Source organism: Arvicanthis niloticus, chromosome 23 (genome assembly GCF_011762505.2).
Source record: "Arvicanthis niloticus isolate mArvNil1 chromosome 23, mArvNil1.pat.X, whole genome shotgun sequence".
Lineage (NCBI taxonomy): Eukaryota > Metazoa > Chordata > Mammalia > Rodentia > Muridae > Arvicanthis > Arvicanthis niloticus.
The window spans coordinates 37,182,482-37,199,192 of NC_133430.1; the positions used below are offsets into that span (position 1 = coordinate 37,182,482).

Here is a 16,711-nt window from a genome sequence, read left to right on the forward strand (position 1 = left end):
AAACAACACCTACTAAGCAGTCAGTTTCATAAGAGACAAATCCTTGTCCTCTTTTTAAAAACCTGATTGGTTCTGCCAACCTAGTTCTCAACAATCAAGGCTCCTCAATTCCAGACCATGGAGGAAGAAGGGGAAGCAATGAATTTTTCTGTTTGAACATCCAGAAAAGGTAAGGGCAGCCTGGGAACAACCGTTTACAAGGCTAGGCATGGGAGGAAATCAGTTCTGAAGAAAGAGAAAATTCCTAACCAACTGCCCCAGGACTACTTTGGTAGTCCCTCCAGCTTATTTTGAGAACAGGTGACTACCTCAGAGTCTCCTGTGTGGCTCAACACCTCCAAAGGCCAGTCAGGCTGTTGAGCCTTCTACCTGCCAGGCCTTGAGCCACACTGCCTTTCCTTCAGACCCTTATACAGTTCTGGGTCGGGGCTGTGGTTATTTGGTTATGTGATTATGGTCCTGAAGAGGGTCTCACCGGAGACTTGTAGTATAGAATTTGTCCCTGTCTCAGGACAAACCAGCGCCTCTTCCATGTCTTCACCCGGCTCCCCATTTTCAGCAGGTAGCCTGACTTTTCCAGTGCCTCCTGAGGTGGAAAGCAAGAAAAGAAGAGGGGACAAAAGGGAGAGTCACATGAGGCTCCTGAGGGGGTAAAGGAAAGAGGAGACAGATGGGAAGAAGTCACATGAGGATCCTGAGGAGTGGAAGGCAAGGAGAGAAAGGCTGCCAAACACCACTCAAAACAAAATGGTCTAGGCCACCACTGTCATTTTTTGTTTAAAAAAATAGATTGACCACCTGTTATGAGTGGTTATTTCCAGGTTCTGTACTCTCATGAGATCCAGAGAGAACTGATTAAATAAAGTATGGCAGTCCTACCATGGGAGGGGTCTCAGTGGGGACTGGGGAAGAACCATGAGACAAATGAGACAAAGCACAGAAGCAGCCACCTGGTCTGCTGAAGCTCAGTGGTTAGCTCATGCCAGCACCCGAGGTCAGGATGGAGAGTAAACGGGGTAACAGGTGCAAACCCTTCTGGGGTCTGAGACCTGCATTTGATCTGTCTTCTTCATCTTGGGGTCTGTGCACAGCTGTGTCTGTGCCACCCCCCCCAACCCCCCAGCGCCGCTGCCTGCAAGGGTGCTGAGGCCCAGGCAGCCTCTGTTCAGGTTCACGCCTCCCTTTGCCCTTCCACTCACACATGTCCTCTGCTCACCCCATCAGTGGAGTACGAAGAAGTACGCTGCAGTTTGTGCTCAGGCTCTGAGTAGTCGCTGTCCAGAGAGCAGGCATCAGGGGGGATGGCATAGTCACCCTCGGAGCTCAGCGAGGACATGGAGACCCCTGGCCAGAGGAGAAGAAATCAGGAATCAAGGCTGGGGTCCCACATCCCTTCCAATACCCATGGCCAGGGATGCAGGGCTTTTGTTACCCACTGGGATCCCCTGAGTCTGGAGCTGAGGGTAAAACTGGTAGGGACCCCAGGCAGAGTTCAAGCAGGAAAAGACTGAGAGTCCCCTCTTCTCTGTACCTCTCTTGATGGCCCGGGGGCTGCCTAGTCCGCTGGTCTTCCTGTACTCGGAGCAGGGGACTGACATCCGGAAACTCGCTTGAGAACCACAATCATCATCAGACCCAGAGGACTCATCCACAAAAGGCACATTGCTGATCTGTGTGGCTTTCTGCAAGACAGGAGCCTCCCCAGCTACAGCTTGGAAACAAGGCCTGTTCCACACAACAGCTGTGTCTAGTTTGGTATTGCCTACACAGTCTGTCTGGGGAAACATGAGGCCACCACCCAGCTGAGGAACTGCTGACCAGATGCTAGTCCCAATAGTATAAAGTCCCTTTCTGACCTCACTCCTGTGGTCTTACCTCCATGCTGCTCTTTGGGTCCCCCACTCCCCTACCCCAACTTCTGTGGTTCCCCAGAGAGCTGCTGTTTCTTCCACTAGGGGGCTAGAAAGCCATACCACAGTCAAGTGTAGGACAGGACACTGAGACAGTGTGGTAAGACTGCAGCAGCACAGCCAGAAGATGCTTTAGTGCTGATCATGGTGGCACATCATGGTGGCACACTCACTCATGGTGGCACAATCAAGGTGGCACATTCATGGTGGCACACTCACTCATGGTGGCACACTCACTCGTGGTGGCACACTCACTCGTGGTGGCACACTCACTCGTGGTGGCACATGGCTTTAATTCCAGCACCCAGGAGGCAGAGGCAGGTAGATCTCTGAGGAGTTTGAGGCTAGCCTGCTCTATATGGTGAGGCCACCTGAGGATACACAGTGAGACTGTCTCAAAACAACTAACAAAAGCCCAAACAAAACGCCCTATTGTGACAAAGCATTTGAAGGTGCTTGCTTACTTCATCTTTGTCCCCTTTTCTCCTTTTTTGGGGTGTGTGTGGGGGGGTGGGTAGCCCTGAAGATAGAACCCAGAACCTCACTCTTTGTTGGCAAGTGCACTGCCGCAGAGCTACATCACCAGCCCACAGAGCACGTTCAGAAAGTAATTAGGCAGAACCCATCGGAATCTAAAGCATTCATAGACCCTGCCCAGCAGTTCTGTCTCTAGCTAGAATTGTCTTCTGGTAGAAACACAGAAGTGCACAGTGGTGCTCACTGCAGCATTTACATTTTAAAGATAGAGGGATACAACCTACTGTAAATCAGTGGAGGGAGACCTGACGTAAAGTGTTGTCTACTCCAGAGGTATACACAGAAAACATGGAAGGGCGGGCTGACTCGGTTAGGTGAGTAACCAAGGCGTAAATGTGTACAGTATCCCTGTGTGTGCGTGTGCGCGTGCGTGCGTGTGCGTGTGCAAGCGTGTCTGCCTACATGTATGACAGGAGAGTGGAAGCAGAAGAGAAACGGAAGGAAGGAAGGAAGGAAGGAAGGAAGGAAGGAAGGAAGGAAGGAAGGGAGAGATATGCACAGGTCACACATGCATCATGCATATCCCAGGTCATCTGCAGTTGCATCAGCACGCGTTGACGAGTGTTGGCTTTGAGGTTAGGAACAGGGAAAAGCAATGTGAGGGAAACTTCTGTGTTTTTATTCTTTTAAGAAAAATCTTTGTCAAGCATTACTAATATTACTAATGTGACTTAGAAATGAGTAACAAGAGCTGGCAGTGTAGCTCAGTGGTACAGTGCAGACAGTGGTCAGAGCTGGCAGTGTAGCTCAGTGGTACAGTGCAGACAGTGGTCTAGCAAGAGGAGGCCCTGTGTTCTAACTCAGGCACTGCAAAAGCAAACAAAAACCAGTGGCAAAAAGATACAAACATCACGTTGCAGTTACATGATGAATCTTTATAATACATTATCAAGTATGACAAAAGGATGGGTGGGCAGTGCTCTTGTCCCTGCCTGACTTGGTCCCCACTACAGTGAACTGAATATGCTCGTTTTCTCCCCAGAAGAAAACAAGCACGCAAGGTAGGCTGTGCTCCCTGACCGTGGTCACCACATGAAGGTGCCTGACCCTCCGGCCAATGTGAACACTGCCCTGGGACTAGGGGCTCCTCCTGGTGGAGACAGCCCCTCTGTTCCTGACAGTTGCTTACCCCCTTCAGTGCTGTGTAGACAGGCACAGTGACATTCTTGTAGACAAGGCCAGAGAAAGCTCCAGGGAATGCAAGGGCAGGCGGCCCCGAAGCTGAGGGGGGAAAGAGGGAGGTGATGAACTCAGGAGGCACAACTCAGCCAGAAGCTCAGGGAGGCACCTGGGCAAAAGCCTGAATTAGCTCCTCTTCCCCCTTTCTGTTCCCCACAGATAAAGAACTTATCACCACAGAATCCAGGCTTCACCCTTAAATTTCCTCTCCAGGAAGCTTGCACCATGTCTGACTCTGGCTGAAGTGAGTTACAAATACACAGATGCTATGGGTGCCCAGTGACTCCCGAGCCAGTGGGCAGTGTCCATCTGACCATGGGGCTCAGGCTCTTCCCACCCAGGCCAGTCCTGCTGGGGGCAGAGGAGCACTAAGAAGCAGAAGGTGAGACTTGACCCCTCCTTGCTAGGTGAGAAACTGAAACTTATACAATCCCCTTTCTGTTTCCAAGCAGTCCCTGCTGCCCCCAGGGGACAGGAGCCAGGCTCATCAGGAGATCCATAGGTCCTTCACCCCAACTCGTACCCTTCACACCCAAGTGTACTCACCGCAGCAGGCAGCATGACTTCGTCGGGACGACACGTCTGACAGCTGCATGCCTGATGTGGCCATCGCATAGAGCCTGCTCTCCTGAAGGAAAAGTCCCACACGGTTAGGACTATGCTCACCTCAGCCCTTCTGAGAAAGTGGAGGGAACACATGACTTGGGGATAGGCCGAACTGAGTTCACCAGTCAGGGAGAGCTGGTTACTGGCTAAGGGATTTTAAACAAATGTCTTCATTTCTAAGCCTTAATTTCTCAGCTCTAAAATAGTTTTTAAGAGTCTGCTAATGGAATCAAAGTAAGTAATTAATGTATACTATAATGTACAACTACAAATAAATGTATAATATAAACATCTCATGCCCAGGACATAATCCATGCCCAACAGATATTCACTCCCTCTGGCCTCCACCCTTTCCCTGAGACAAGGGAGGTTCAAAGAGAGCTGATCAATAGCCTGTCTCTGCATTTCTTGGATTCTGGCCTGTTTTAGAGACCCCTGGGTCCCTGGGTATCAACCCCAGAGGGTAAGAGTGTTGACAGTGAGGAAGGGAGCGCCACAGGGCGACAGATATACTTTTGTCATCATCTGTACGGGGGATGGAGTACGTTAGCTTCCTACAGTAGCCATGTGCACATGTTAGGCTCCCAAGGCCAAAGCTACCGTAGCCCAGCGGGGCTCAGATCCCTACAGTAAAGCGTCTCTGCAGAAAATTCCGGCACTAACTACATGCCAGACTATACATGCCCCCGAGTCTGAAGCCGACTCTAGAGCAAGAGAGTTTTGCTTCAACAGCCTAGAAGGCCCTTCCCAGGCTGCTCCAGAGCTGTTTGCCCCACTACTCCGACAGGGAATGCAAAACCCCTCTCAGGTGACTGATGAGTCACAGGGGCTGACCAGGAAAGTCTGACATGCTGGACCAGAGAAGCAACTAAGAAAGAGACTGGGTTGAATACTGGGGTGTGGCTCAAGAGGGGGGCAGCTAGGGGGTGATGTAGAATGATATGCTGAGGTAACAGAGCAGTGGCAAAACCTGTGGAGGACGGTAGAAGACATTCAGAGGCAGGGCAGCTATATCAACGGTGAGGACTGGCTGGGTGTGGATCTCCGCCCATAGTGATCATGCAGGGACTTGCACCACTTCATAAAGGAAACGAAACTCAAGGTTGGGGGAAGGTCAAACAAAAGACAGCTCTGTTGGACAAAGGCCACTGAGGGTTCCCTTCACACAGCTGTTAGAGGATTAAGAGGGAAAATGCTCTACAAACTGGAAAGGAAGGTATACTGCCCCACCAATTGCATGGACTGAGGATGTCCTCTGAATTCCAGACTTTGCTGGTGGTCACTGCCCTGAGGGGGACACCTAGGCTTCACTAGGGACCATGGGTGAGCTGGCAGCATGTCTTCTTTCCCTCAGAAGCAAGTTAGGAAGGGGACTGAAAACAGGAGGCAGCCTCTCCTTATACTGCACTGCTGGAAACTAGGGTTCCTGGGTGCCAGATGGAAGTGGGGTTCAGTGGAGAGACCTTATGCTAAGCCCTAACACCTCCACCCCGAGGTCAGCTTAAAGGGGCTGCACTTGGGATCTTCCACTGTCTGCTTTTTGAGGGATCTCATTATGTTGCCAGACTGGCCTAGACTCCTGGGCTCCTCTCGCTTGAGTGCTGGGACTTCAGGGTCCCAGCTTTCCTGGCTAAAGCTTTTCATTTATTTGTCCTCCCCTCTCCTCTTTCTCTCTCTCATACATATGCCCCTTAACATGTCTGTGCAAAATGTCAGAACCACTCTTAACCACCACAGCGAGTAGCTACTTTCTGGTAAGATAGCAACGAACATTGGGAGCCGGCAGCCACCACGGCTGGCCACCACGGCTGACCACCACGGCAGCCACCACGGCTGGCCACCAGGGACACCACACTTCTTCACCCACTGTTTTGATTTCCAACCTTGCTCCACACTCATGACTTGAATCTCACAGGTGCTCTGTAGCACTCAGAAAGCTGACCTGGCCTGGAGTCACTGTACAGTCAAAAGCCTAGGTGTGGAGCCTCCCCGAACCAGCACTTGAAAAGGAGACCTGGGAGTGTGCTGCTGACATTAGGGCCTCCAGCCCACCTGAGAGAAACCACTTTCTCTGCTGCCAGGAGCAGGTGTCCTAGCACACCTGTCGCATTGGGCTTGATTAAGTCTGACCTCCGAGGCAATGTCCCAGGGGACCATGCAGGTAGGATGCTGGGACTGTGCTTCAAGGCAGCCTCACCTCTACTGAAAGCCTCATTCCTTCACTAACAGCATGACCTGGGAAGTGGCTGCGCTGCGGACACCAGTTTCCTACCCATCAAAGGGAGGAGTAACACCTAATCCCTCGAGAAGAGGAGGCTATTTTCGAATGTCAGGCTCTGCGCCAGGCCTTTGTGTTATCCTCATCAGCAACCAGTGAGCCAGTAATACTCCACCCTCCCTGTTTTTATTTTAACCTTCTATCACAGATGTCAGACAGAGAAGCAGAACAGTAGAAAGACCCTGTCCCCATCATCTGCCTTCACCCTGTATCAGTGAGTGTTCAGCCCCGTTTCATCTCCCCAGACACCGTGTCACCGTATAGAATGTGACCTACAGGAAGCTAAGCCTCAGGGACAAAACCAGCAATGACAGACCACTCACCACTTACAGGCACTTGTTCGATACACACTGTAATTAACTGACTATTTAACATGTAGGGAGGTTTGTCTGCATGTCCGTGTGAGCACTACGTGTGCACTTGGTGCCTGAGGAGACCAGAAGAGGTCATTTGAGCTCCTGAAACTGTAGTTGCAGATAACTGTGAGCTAGGACCATGGGGGTGCAGGGACTCAAACCTGGGTCTTTTGGAAGAGCGAAACCATCTCTCCAGCCCCTCAACATACATTTAATCCTCCTAGGAACTGTATTAGTAGGAGCAGCCAGACAGCTCGGTGGGTAAAGGCACGTGACACCAAGCCTGACAACTTGAATTTGATTCCCAGAATCCACACAGTGAAAGGAGAAAACTGACTCGTTAGCTGTCCTCTGACCTTTACATGGGAACTGTGGCTCATGAGACCCCCTCCTCCAAATTAAGTGTAAATACATAAACAACCCCTATTAGTAGTCACTATCACCCCCATTTTGGAGATAGGAAACTCGGTCCACAGCCGTAGTAACTGGCCCAGGTTCATAGGTAGAAACTGAACACAGTGGCTTGACCTTGGGCACAGCTCTTTCCTTCCACAGATGTTGCCTCAGAATCAAAGGGAAAGAAGATGCGTGAAACACCTGGTTTAGCATATATCCTTTCAGATTCTGGCTCTGCCCTGCCTAGGCGAGTGGGTCAGGCAGGCCTGCCAGTCTCACCACAATTGCTGTGAGCCTCGTCTCATGCTCAGCCCTGGATATTCTCAGTGAAAACCATGCCTATGGTCGGCTCTGCCCCCTGCCCAACCCTGAAGAAGTCACTTACCCAGGATGGAAACCGGTGCAGTGGGGGTGTAGGGGGCTTGTTCTCCAGTTCCACTTCCTCCGGTTCACCTCTGCAGGACTTTAGGCTCTCTCTTTCTCCCTGCTTCCCCGCTGGAGGAAGCTCCTCCATCTCCATCTTCTCTGCTTCTTCCCGGACTTTAGCTCTGGCTTCAGACTTGGAGAAGCCAGATGAGTGGAGGGCTGACAGGGCCCCAATCTCAATGCTTACCACATGGTCCAAATGCCCAGGGCCCACCTGAGGCTGACTATGGTGCCTTTTGGCCACTTGGAAGCTGTCCCGGGGAATGCTGGGAGCCCGCACTTTTGGCAGGGTCAGGCTACTGCCAGGGCCACCTTCCCTGGCCGAGATCTTGGTCCCAGGGAATGTCCCTCCCTGAGCAGTGACCAGACCCTCCCTGTAAGAGGCTGACCCATGTTTGGGGCTGCTGGGCTTCATGAACTGCTGACTGGAAGAGCCCTCTCTCTGAAGATGAGATTTAAGGGTCTTGGTCTCTGCTATTTCCCCAGGATGGACCATGCTGACACTTAAATCCTCGAGACTTCTGGCTTCTGACAGAAAGTCCTTGCTCTGCAGGGTACCCAGAGAAGGTGTAGGCACTGCCTCCTTCAAAATTTGGGTATGGGGATTACTGTCCTGCTCCACAGGCTGGGTACCGGGCCCTGAAGGGACAGGATCCCCCTCTGGGGTTCCCTCAGGAACGACTAGCAGCTCCTCTGAAGGTGTCATGCGAAGATCTGTGGGTGAGGCAAAACCAGGCACATCCATTGAGAAGTCTTTCATTCTGTCCCACATCTTGTTGTGCATACAAACACCTTGTACTTACCCTCGAGAGCATCCTGCAGGGCCGCCACCTGCTCCACTAGCTGCTGATTACAGGTCTTCAGGTGCTGATTCTCCAGTTCAAGCTGGGCAAAAAGAAAATGTAAGTTGAGAGGGATGTGTCACTCAGCAGAGCACTTGCCCAGAGCTGGAGGCCTGGGTTCAATACCTAGCAGTAAGGAAACAGAATGTCCAGTCCCTGCTTGTTCATATGCGTAATCCAAAAAGGGTCAAAAGTCCACATCTTTGAAAAATAGTATGTGGTATCATTTCAGTCTCTGCACACACATTCTTGCTCTCATGTTCTCTCTCTCTCTCTCTCTCTCTCTCTCTCTCCTTTTCTCTCTCCCTCTCCCTCTCTCTCTCTGTCTCTCTCTCTCTCTGTGTGCCTGCGTGTGCGTATTTGTGTTTTGTTTTTTGTCTTTTTGAGACGAGTCTGTGTAGCCTGTGCTGTTGTCCTAGAACTGTTATTTTTCTTTCTTTCCTCTTTTTAAAATTGTGAACTATACCACATACACAGAGAACCATCTCTCACTTGAGTGAGCTGCTGAAAGGACTGTGGAGCTGCTACTCCTGACAGCAGTTGTCTATTAAACTAAGCCCAACATACTTTTCTTGAACACTTTGCATCTAGGGCCAGATAGTGGGGTTGAGGGGCATTTATTCTGTCCCCAAGAACTCCCAGTCCAGTGGGCCGGTCTGTTTGTTTAAGAAGAGCCCTGTTTGTTTACTGGCAATGCTGTAATATCTAGTCCCGGCTGAACCCAGCTGTAGCCAGTGATGAACTACAAAATCCATGGACAGAGGAAAAGGGGCTGTGGGAGGAGAGAGCCAGAGGCGCTTGGTGCGAGCAGTTTGTCTGGGGTGAGAAGTTTTGGAAATAGATGGTGACGACGGACACACAATATGCTGTCCTGTGTGTGTGTGCTTAGCACCTCTGCAGTGGATACTTAATGAACAGTTAAAATGGCAGAGTTTATGTACACTTTATAACAAGTTGTTTGAGTCAGGGTTTCACTGTATAGCCCAGGCTGGCCTCAAACTCACAGATTTCTGCCTCTCAAGTGCAGGCATTGTATGTCACCATATCAAGACAGACCACAATTCTTTAAAAAAAGAAAAAAAAAAGGCTTATTTTTAGTGTGTGTGTGTGTGCATGTGTGTGTGTGTGCATGTGTGTGTGTGTGTGTGCATGCACATGCGTGCATGTGTGTCTGTGTTTGTGGAGGCCAGGAAGTTGGAGCCCGTGGAGCTGGTGGTATAGCAGTTCTGAGCTACGCAGCTTAGGTATTGGGAACCCAGGCCCTCCGCAAGAGCAGTGCCCTCTCTTAACCACTGAGCCATCTCTCCAGCCCATGCTTTACAATATTTTTTAAAAAGAGAAAGGAGAAAGAATAAATGGCATCGTGAGTGTGCTCACTGAAAAGAAGCTGAGAGGATTCTGGAAACTTCCAGCTACTAATCCCTTTTCCCAAACTCAAACCCAGGAGTGGGCTAGAAGGAGGCTTCTGGAAGGCAGACCCAGACAAAAGGAAAAGGGAAGTGATTAGAAAGACAAAGTGCAGAAGGGGAAATGGAGCTGGGTGTGTCTGAATCTCAGCCCTGCAGGACCCTGGTTCACAGAGTGAAGGTCAGGCAGAGGCTGGGCCCTGGTTAGCTGGGCAGAGGCCAGCCCCAGCAGGACCCTCAGGCTGAGGTTTTAACTCACCTCTGCTAACTTTACTGTCACCCATTCCTTGATCTTTGCAGCTTTTTCTTGAACAATTTTGGCTTCTTCGGCTCTTGTCTGCTTCTGCAAAGAGACAGCCTTTGGTTAATTATAGCAAGGGAGAAGGGAAACCACGAGGAGAAACCCAGTGATGGGACATGGCGCCACAGCAGACAAAATTAATTCCATTACACTTTTTAAAACATATTCTTCTTGGCCATGACACCCAGACACTTATAATCTCAGTACTTAGGGGCTGAGGCAGGTGGATCCCAAGATTAGACTGGACTGTACAACAAAATCCTGATTAAAACAAGTAAAAGTTAAACTGGGAAGGACTTTTTCCTAGACATAATACAAATTCTAAAAACCCATGGAAGAAAAAAACTAATAATAAATACATGTATCATCACTATAAATTACTGTGTGGCAAAAGGGAAGCAGCTGAAGAAACTGAAATACCAGTGGAAGGCGGCCATGGTAGTAGGCAGTGTGCACTCAGCTGTACACAAGGCTGAGGAGGGAAGAGCAGGTAAGTGCGGGTTCAAGACCAGCCTGGGAAAACATAGAGACCCGTTTTCAAAACTAAACAAAAGTCTGGTTAAGGATGATTTATAACAAAAACAACACACAAGGGGTATTTACCAAGAACAATCAAATAGACATGCGAAGGATATGAACAGAAAGTCAACAAAGAAAGAACCCATGAAAGGCTGTGAAGCGCAATCATGATTTTAAGCATGCAGATACAGAGGACTTCATTTCCCTGTATCAGAATAATTTGATATTACCCCCAAATGTCAAGAATCCCGGGAGCAATGAGAGCACTAACATGCAAGGTTAGACAACATCTGCCGACATTTCATGCATGCATACCCTTGGCCTAACAGAGCCACTACATAGGAAACACTCATTCGAGGCCGGGCAGTGGTGGCGCACACCTTTAATCCCAGCACTTGGGAGGCAGAGGCAGGCAGATTTCTGAGTTTGAGGCCAGCCTGGTCTACAGTGTGAGTTCCAGGACAGCCAGGGCTACACAGAGAAACCCTGTCTCAAAACACAACAACAACAACAACAAAGATACTATTTGAAAGCAACACAACATAGAAATCCAAAACCTTGAACTGCCCTGAGTGCCCACCGACAAGAGTTACTTAAGTGAACATGGCACAACCACAAAATGAGAGTCTGATACACAGAGACCGGAGAGGATGGGAAGAGTGCTGGGGACAGACCCTTCTGGATGTTTCGGGTTTTTCTGGTTTGGGGTTTTTTGTTTTTTGTTTTTTGTTTTTAAACTATAGCATAAATTATCCCTACTTTTCTTTTGAGAGCTAAATGAACACAGAAGCAGTATTTCTCAAAATAATCAATGATTGGAAAAGTGTTCATCTAGCCAGGCCTTTCATTCCAGCACTAGGAAGGCAGGCCAACAGATTTCTGGGTTTGAGGCCAGCCTGAGTCCAGTTCTGGGACAGCCACCACATTATGGGAGACCAGTCATGCACCTGGCACCACCATGCATGAGAGTGTGAGCCTGAGTGTCAGTGCTGGGGGAGAGCTTAAACACAAGCCTAGAATGAAGTGAAATAAGAGGTTTGACTACATGAAACTTTCCTGCTATAAAATACTAGGCACTAAACCTATGTCTCTGGGCTTGAGTCTACTACACCTCTAAAATGAAAGATAAGATATCCCCCTCTTGTTGGGTCATTCTGAGTTAAAATAAGAGTGCAGAGTTCAGTGCTTATAGCACAGGTATCAGCCAGCTTGTGATGAAAACTACTTCTAGACCAAAACAACACGAAGCAAGTGGTGGCCCCTGAGTTGTTCAGAACTGAGCAGAAATGACTCTCGTTAAATTAGGGAAAACTACCTGACAATTCTCAGATGTCAGACACAAACTCCAAACCAGAAGGCTGTGGAAAGGAGCTGGGAATGAAAACCTCAGATCAGTAATTCAGACCTGGAAGGACCTTAAAGGCCACCTAGTTCATAGCTGGTAAACAGTAGCCCTGAGGCCAAACACAAGCCGTCCACCTGTTTGTCTCCTACATATTTTTATAGATAAAGATTTATTGGAACACAGCCACGCCCACTCATTTACAGCTCATCACTTTCTATTTCACACTCTAACAGCAGAACTGGGCAGTTCCAACACTGACTATATGGCTTGCAAAGCCAAAAAAAACCAAGTAAGTTCTCTGGCTCTGTACAAAAAGCTGGCAGACTTCTGTTCTCTAACATCTGCTCAGTCCAGACTGATCTTTCCCTACTGACTACATTCCTAACCTGGGAGCAAGTCATTCTGCCCCACCAACCATCAGAATGCTGCTACTTCTTCCAACTCTGAGCCACTCAAAGGAAAAAAAAACCAAACATTTCTAAAATCAGTGCATACAAGCAACATCCAGGAGGGAATGTTCAGTGGACACTGACAATCTCCATTCACCCACAATGACTGGAAGGAACTGCTTAAATCCACTGGAACCTTTACAGCAAACACACATGCAGATAAGATAAGTCAGTCTCTCCACTCTACCCTTGGGCTTGTTGTGGGGAATGGATGGCAAGATGGCACCAGGGAAGCTGAGTAGATGGGGCCAGTGGCAAAAGAGATGGAACTGGGATGGAGAAGCCGACATGGTGGCACATGTCCATAATCCCAGAACTTGGAAGGTAGAGGCAGGAGAAGATAAGGAGGTCAGAGCCAGACTGGGCTACATGATGGTGCTTATAAGACCATGAAGGGAGAAGTCTGGCACCGGAAGTAGCAGAGGGAAGGGCCAGAGGGGTTCTGGAAGTGCCCAGGAGCAAGAATATTAACCTGCTTCCATACTGGACAGTGGTGTGTTAGGCTCCCATGTACTCATGAGAAGTCTCCGTTTTCAGTGGCAACTCTGTTCTCTGCCTGTCCAGGTTCATTGAGAAACTGACCAACCAGCTGCGGACAATCCAGTCCTATGCCATTTCAGTCACACTACAGCTGAGTATCAAGTAGCACGTGATGGCCTGACACAAGGCCACCACAGAGACAGAAAAGATCTCCTTAGCGAGTCTTACTACGTGTCTGATATCGTACACAGACTCCTAGGGCTAATTACTCCCCAAATCTCAGAGGTTTCATAACCTCCATTGTATGAAGGTGTGAGTCAGGTAATTTCCCTAGAGAGCAGGAAGCAGCTGAGGTGACATTCCCCGGGGGTCTACTCCCTCTGTATTTCCCTAGCTTCTAATGAATGGATAAAGAAATGCCAATGATTGCCATGTGAAGAAAGAGTCATACGAAAGAATGAGTTCCCGGTCTCTCTAGGGCTCAAGCACAGGGCCTCGAGACAATGAGGCCAACTGATGCAGATGATGAGAGGCAATGCAGGCGCTGCCTCCCATCAGCCCCTACCTGCTTCTCCAGCTGTGCCTGCAGCTGGCTGATGAGCTCATCTTTGCCTTGCACGGCTTTCAGCAATTCTTGGTACTTTTGGTGCAAGCTACCTGTGGAGTCCACACTCTTCAGATTGGACAGTTTGATCTTCTCTTCCATCACGCCCACCTGAAAAGTACCAACAAGTGCTCATAAGGTCTCAGATCACTCATGAACTATGTGCAATGGCTAACACAACATGAAATAGGCTAACCCCTTGACACTTCAGGGGAATCTGGGCCAATTAATGAAACGACCAGTGATACCTTAATCTGAGCCGAAGAAGAAACTAACAACTGAGAACTCATTTTGGCTACTCTGAAAAGGCCAGTTACATCAGGGGCTGAGCAGCTGGCTTCAGATACTTGCACTCACAGGACATCCATGCACTTCCCCATATTTCCTAGCCCTCTTAGAGTTAGACAGAGCCATGTCATTCATCTAACCAAAGGGCTGTAAGTAGAAACAACACATACTTCAGGCTTGGAATATTTTAAGTTTTGTTGTTTTGAAACAGGGTCCTACTCTGTAACCCCGAATGACTTTGAACTAGCTGTATTGTTCTGAAGTATTTAAACATCTGGTATATGAGTACCCAGTAAATTCTCTCCAATAGCAACCAAGAAGGCTGTGTGTTCCAGGCAGAAGTGCTCATTCATTGACATTGTAACATGACAGTGTAACCTACACATGTGTTGTGCTGTCCTGGGATGCATGCATATTCCATAGGTTGTACATACCTGTGTAAGATCCAGCTAAAAGACAATGGAAACTCTTTTAGTCTGGAATCCTGAATGACAGGGGAATCCAGATGGGTGTGTACCAGTCATGAGGACATGATAAACACAGACTGCAGTTTCAATTTGTCCCTCAGCACAGTGAAGCCAGTTTGGACCAATATACCCACTCACTACACTGAGTCTCCTTCATTAGCCCAGAAAGCTCCTAGTACCTTGATGTGTTTGAGCCCCACTATGACTGCAGGCTCTTCCTAAGAGTGTGCCCATGTGACCCTCATGCAGAGTTACCTGAGTTTCTGCATTTTCAGCTCTCTGCTCAGCCTCCAGCAGCCTCTGCTCCAGCTCCTGCATCTGTTCAACAGAGGGAGGAGAGATATTGGTACCAGGTCCTGGTGATGAAAGTGGTATCAGGGCACACAAGTGCACAGATCCCACACTCAGGCCAGACTTCGACTGCCTGTATAAATGGCTCCAGGACATCAGGTTAGAGATTTTTCATGGCAATTCTCAGCAGATGAAGTGTCATGGCTGCTGTCATGGACAAAAAGCCACTGCGTAGAAGAGCAGGTCACTGCCATTTTTCCTGAACACCGCTGCCCCAACCCTGCTTTGGTCTCCTCTCTCTGGTGCCTCTTTTTTTCTCTGTACTGGGTGATGGACAGGACATGCTGCTGTCTGTCCATGTGCCAGCACAGACCATGCTTCCATGCATGTGCACGTTCTGCCACTGTAAGGGAATGCTCCCTCCACCCCACGTATCTGACCAGCTGGGAAATGGCATTCCTGAGTATCCTCTTACTTGATTTCACTAATTTTAAAGAAATAGAAACAGGCCAGATATGGTGGTGTATACCTTTAGTCCCAGTACTTGGGAGGCAGAAGCAGGTGCATTTCTGTGAGTTCATGGCCAGTCTGGTCTACATATCAAATTCCAGGGCAGTTACAGCTACACAATAAGATTGTGGGGGGATGGGAGTAGGAAACAAACAAAAAAGATACTCAAGCCTTTGCATGTTTGTGTTTGTGCTGGGGATCAAAGGAAACTTAGGGGCATTGATGGTCCACTAACTCCTACATTAAAAAGGATGCTGGCTAAGTAGGTAAAAGCATTTACTGGGTAAGCATTTGCTGACAACCTGAATTCTGTCTCTGCAAATAGATGTGGTGGTTTGAATCTGTAATCCCAGCACTTCTCACATGAGATAGGGTCCCATAAGAGGCAGAGACAGACCTGGCCAGGAATGAGCCAGCTAGTGCAGAGGGAGAAAGAAGGGCAAGAGACAAATCTTGAAGGATGTAGTCTAAGCAAACACACACACAGACACACACACACACACACATACACATACACACACACAGAGACACACACAGAGACACACACACACACACACACACACACACAGACACACATAGCTACACAGACACACAGACACCCTCACACACACACACATAAAATAATAAAATGTATTTTTAAAATTCTATCTTGCACAGGGCATAGCAGTGTACACTTGCAATAACAGACCTGAGAGGTAGAGACAGAAAGATAAAGAATCCAAGACTAGGGCTGGAGAGATGGCTTGGTGTTTAAGAGCACTGTGTGCTCTTCCAGAGGTCCTGAGTTCGATTCCCAGCAACTACATGGTGGCTCACAACCATCTCCAACGGGATCTGATTCCCTCTTCTGGCATGCAGGTGTACGTGCAGATAGAGCACTCACAAACAAAATAAATAAATCTTTTTTAAAAAAAAAAAAATCCAAGACTAGCACATACAAAATTCTTGACAGCTTGGGCTAAATAAGTAAATAAATAAACAAGCAAATCAAAACAAACAAATAAACAACAAAATATACACTGGGCCAGCTATCTGGCTCAGCAGATGGAAGATACTTGCTGTGCAAGCCTGGTGATCTGAGCTCAGCTCTGAAACCATGTAAAGGTAGAGAGAAGGAGAGAGTTGGCACCACAGAGTTGTCCTCTAACCTCCACACATGGGTCATGTCATGTGCACCTACACAAACCCATCATGTAATTTAAAAAACAAAACCACCTACCTACCTACCTACCCACCTACCTACCTACCTACCCACCTACCCACCCACCTACCTACCCACCTACCTACCTATCCACCTACCTACCTACTTTGCTGGCTGGAGGTACAGTCAGTGGCAAAGCTCTTGCCTAACATGTACTTACATGGAACTTACACAGAGATCTGGCTGCTTCTGCCTCCTGGGTGCTGGGGTTAAAGGCTAATTCTGGAATCTTATGCAGGGGCTCTTCAGGGACAAGCTCTAAGCTGCAGCCTAAGGGACAGGTCATGGCCAACAGGACACCCCTTTGCAGCCCCCACAAG

At 48.7% G+C, this 16,711-nt stretch overlaps 2 protein-coding genes across 7 annotated transcripts in view; one reads left to right on the forward strand and one right to left on the reverse strand.

The window, feature by feature from the left end:
* Positions 1-4,528, forward strand: part of Pigh (phosphatidylinositol glycan anchor biosynthesis class H) — a 29,526-nt gene extending 24,998 nt beyond the window's left edge. The window contains exons 4-5 of one of the 2 annotated variants that reach the window (XM_076921890.1): positions 3,786-3,870; positions 4,076-4,528. In XM_076921890.1, the coding sequence (XP_076778005.1) occupies positions 3,786-3,869 (84 nt within the window). In that variant the 3' untranslated portion in view covers position 3,870; positions 4,076-4,528. The remainder of the gene's footprint in view (positions 1-3,785; positions 3,871-4,075) is intronic. The other variant, XM_076921891.1, reaches the window with a different exon arrangement.
* Plekhh1 (pleckstrin homology, MyTH4 and FERM domain containing H1) overlaps positions 1-16,711 on the reverse strand; it is a 67,817-nt gene that overhangs the window by 14,756 nt on the left and 36,350 nt on the right. For all 5 annotated transcript variants that reach the window (XM_076921865.1, XM_076921864.1, XM_076921863.1 and 2 more), the window contains 10 exons: positions 14,645-14,707; positions 13,596-13,745; positions 10,196-10,279; positions 8,492-8,573; positions 7,648-8,402; positions 4,173-4,254; positions 3,577-3,668; positions 1,532-1,682; positions 1,217-1,344; positions 476-586 (listed from right to left, as the gene is read on the reverse strand). In XM_076921865.1, the coding sequence (XP_076777980.1) occupies positions 476-586; positions 1,217-1,344; positions 1,532-1,682; positions 3,577-3,668; positions 4,173-4,254; positions 7,648-8,402; positions 8,492-8,573; positions 10,196-10,279; positions 13,596-13,745; positions 14,645-14,707 (1,698 nt within the window). The remainder of the gene's footprint in view (positions 1-475; positions 587-1,216; positions 1,345-1,531; positions 1,683-3,576; positions 3,669-4,172; positions 4,255-7,647; positions 8,403-8,491; positions 8,574-10,195; positions 10,280-13,595; positions 13,746-14,644; positions 14,708-16,711) is intronic.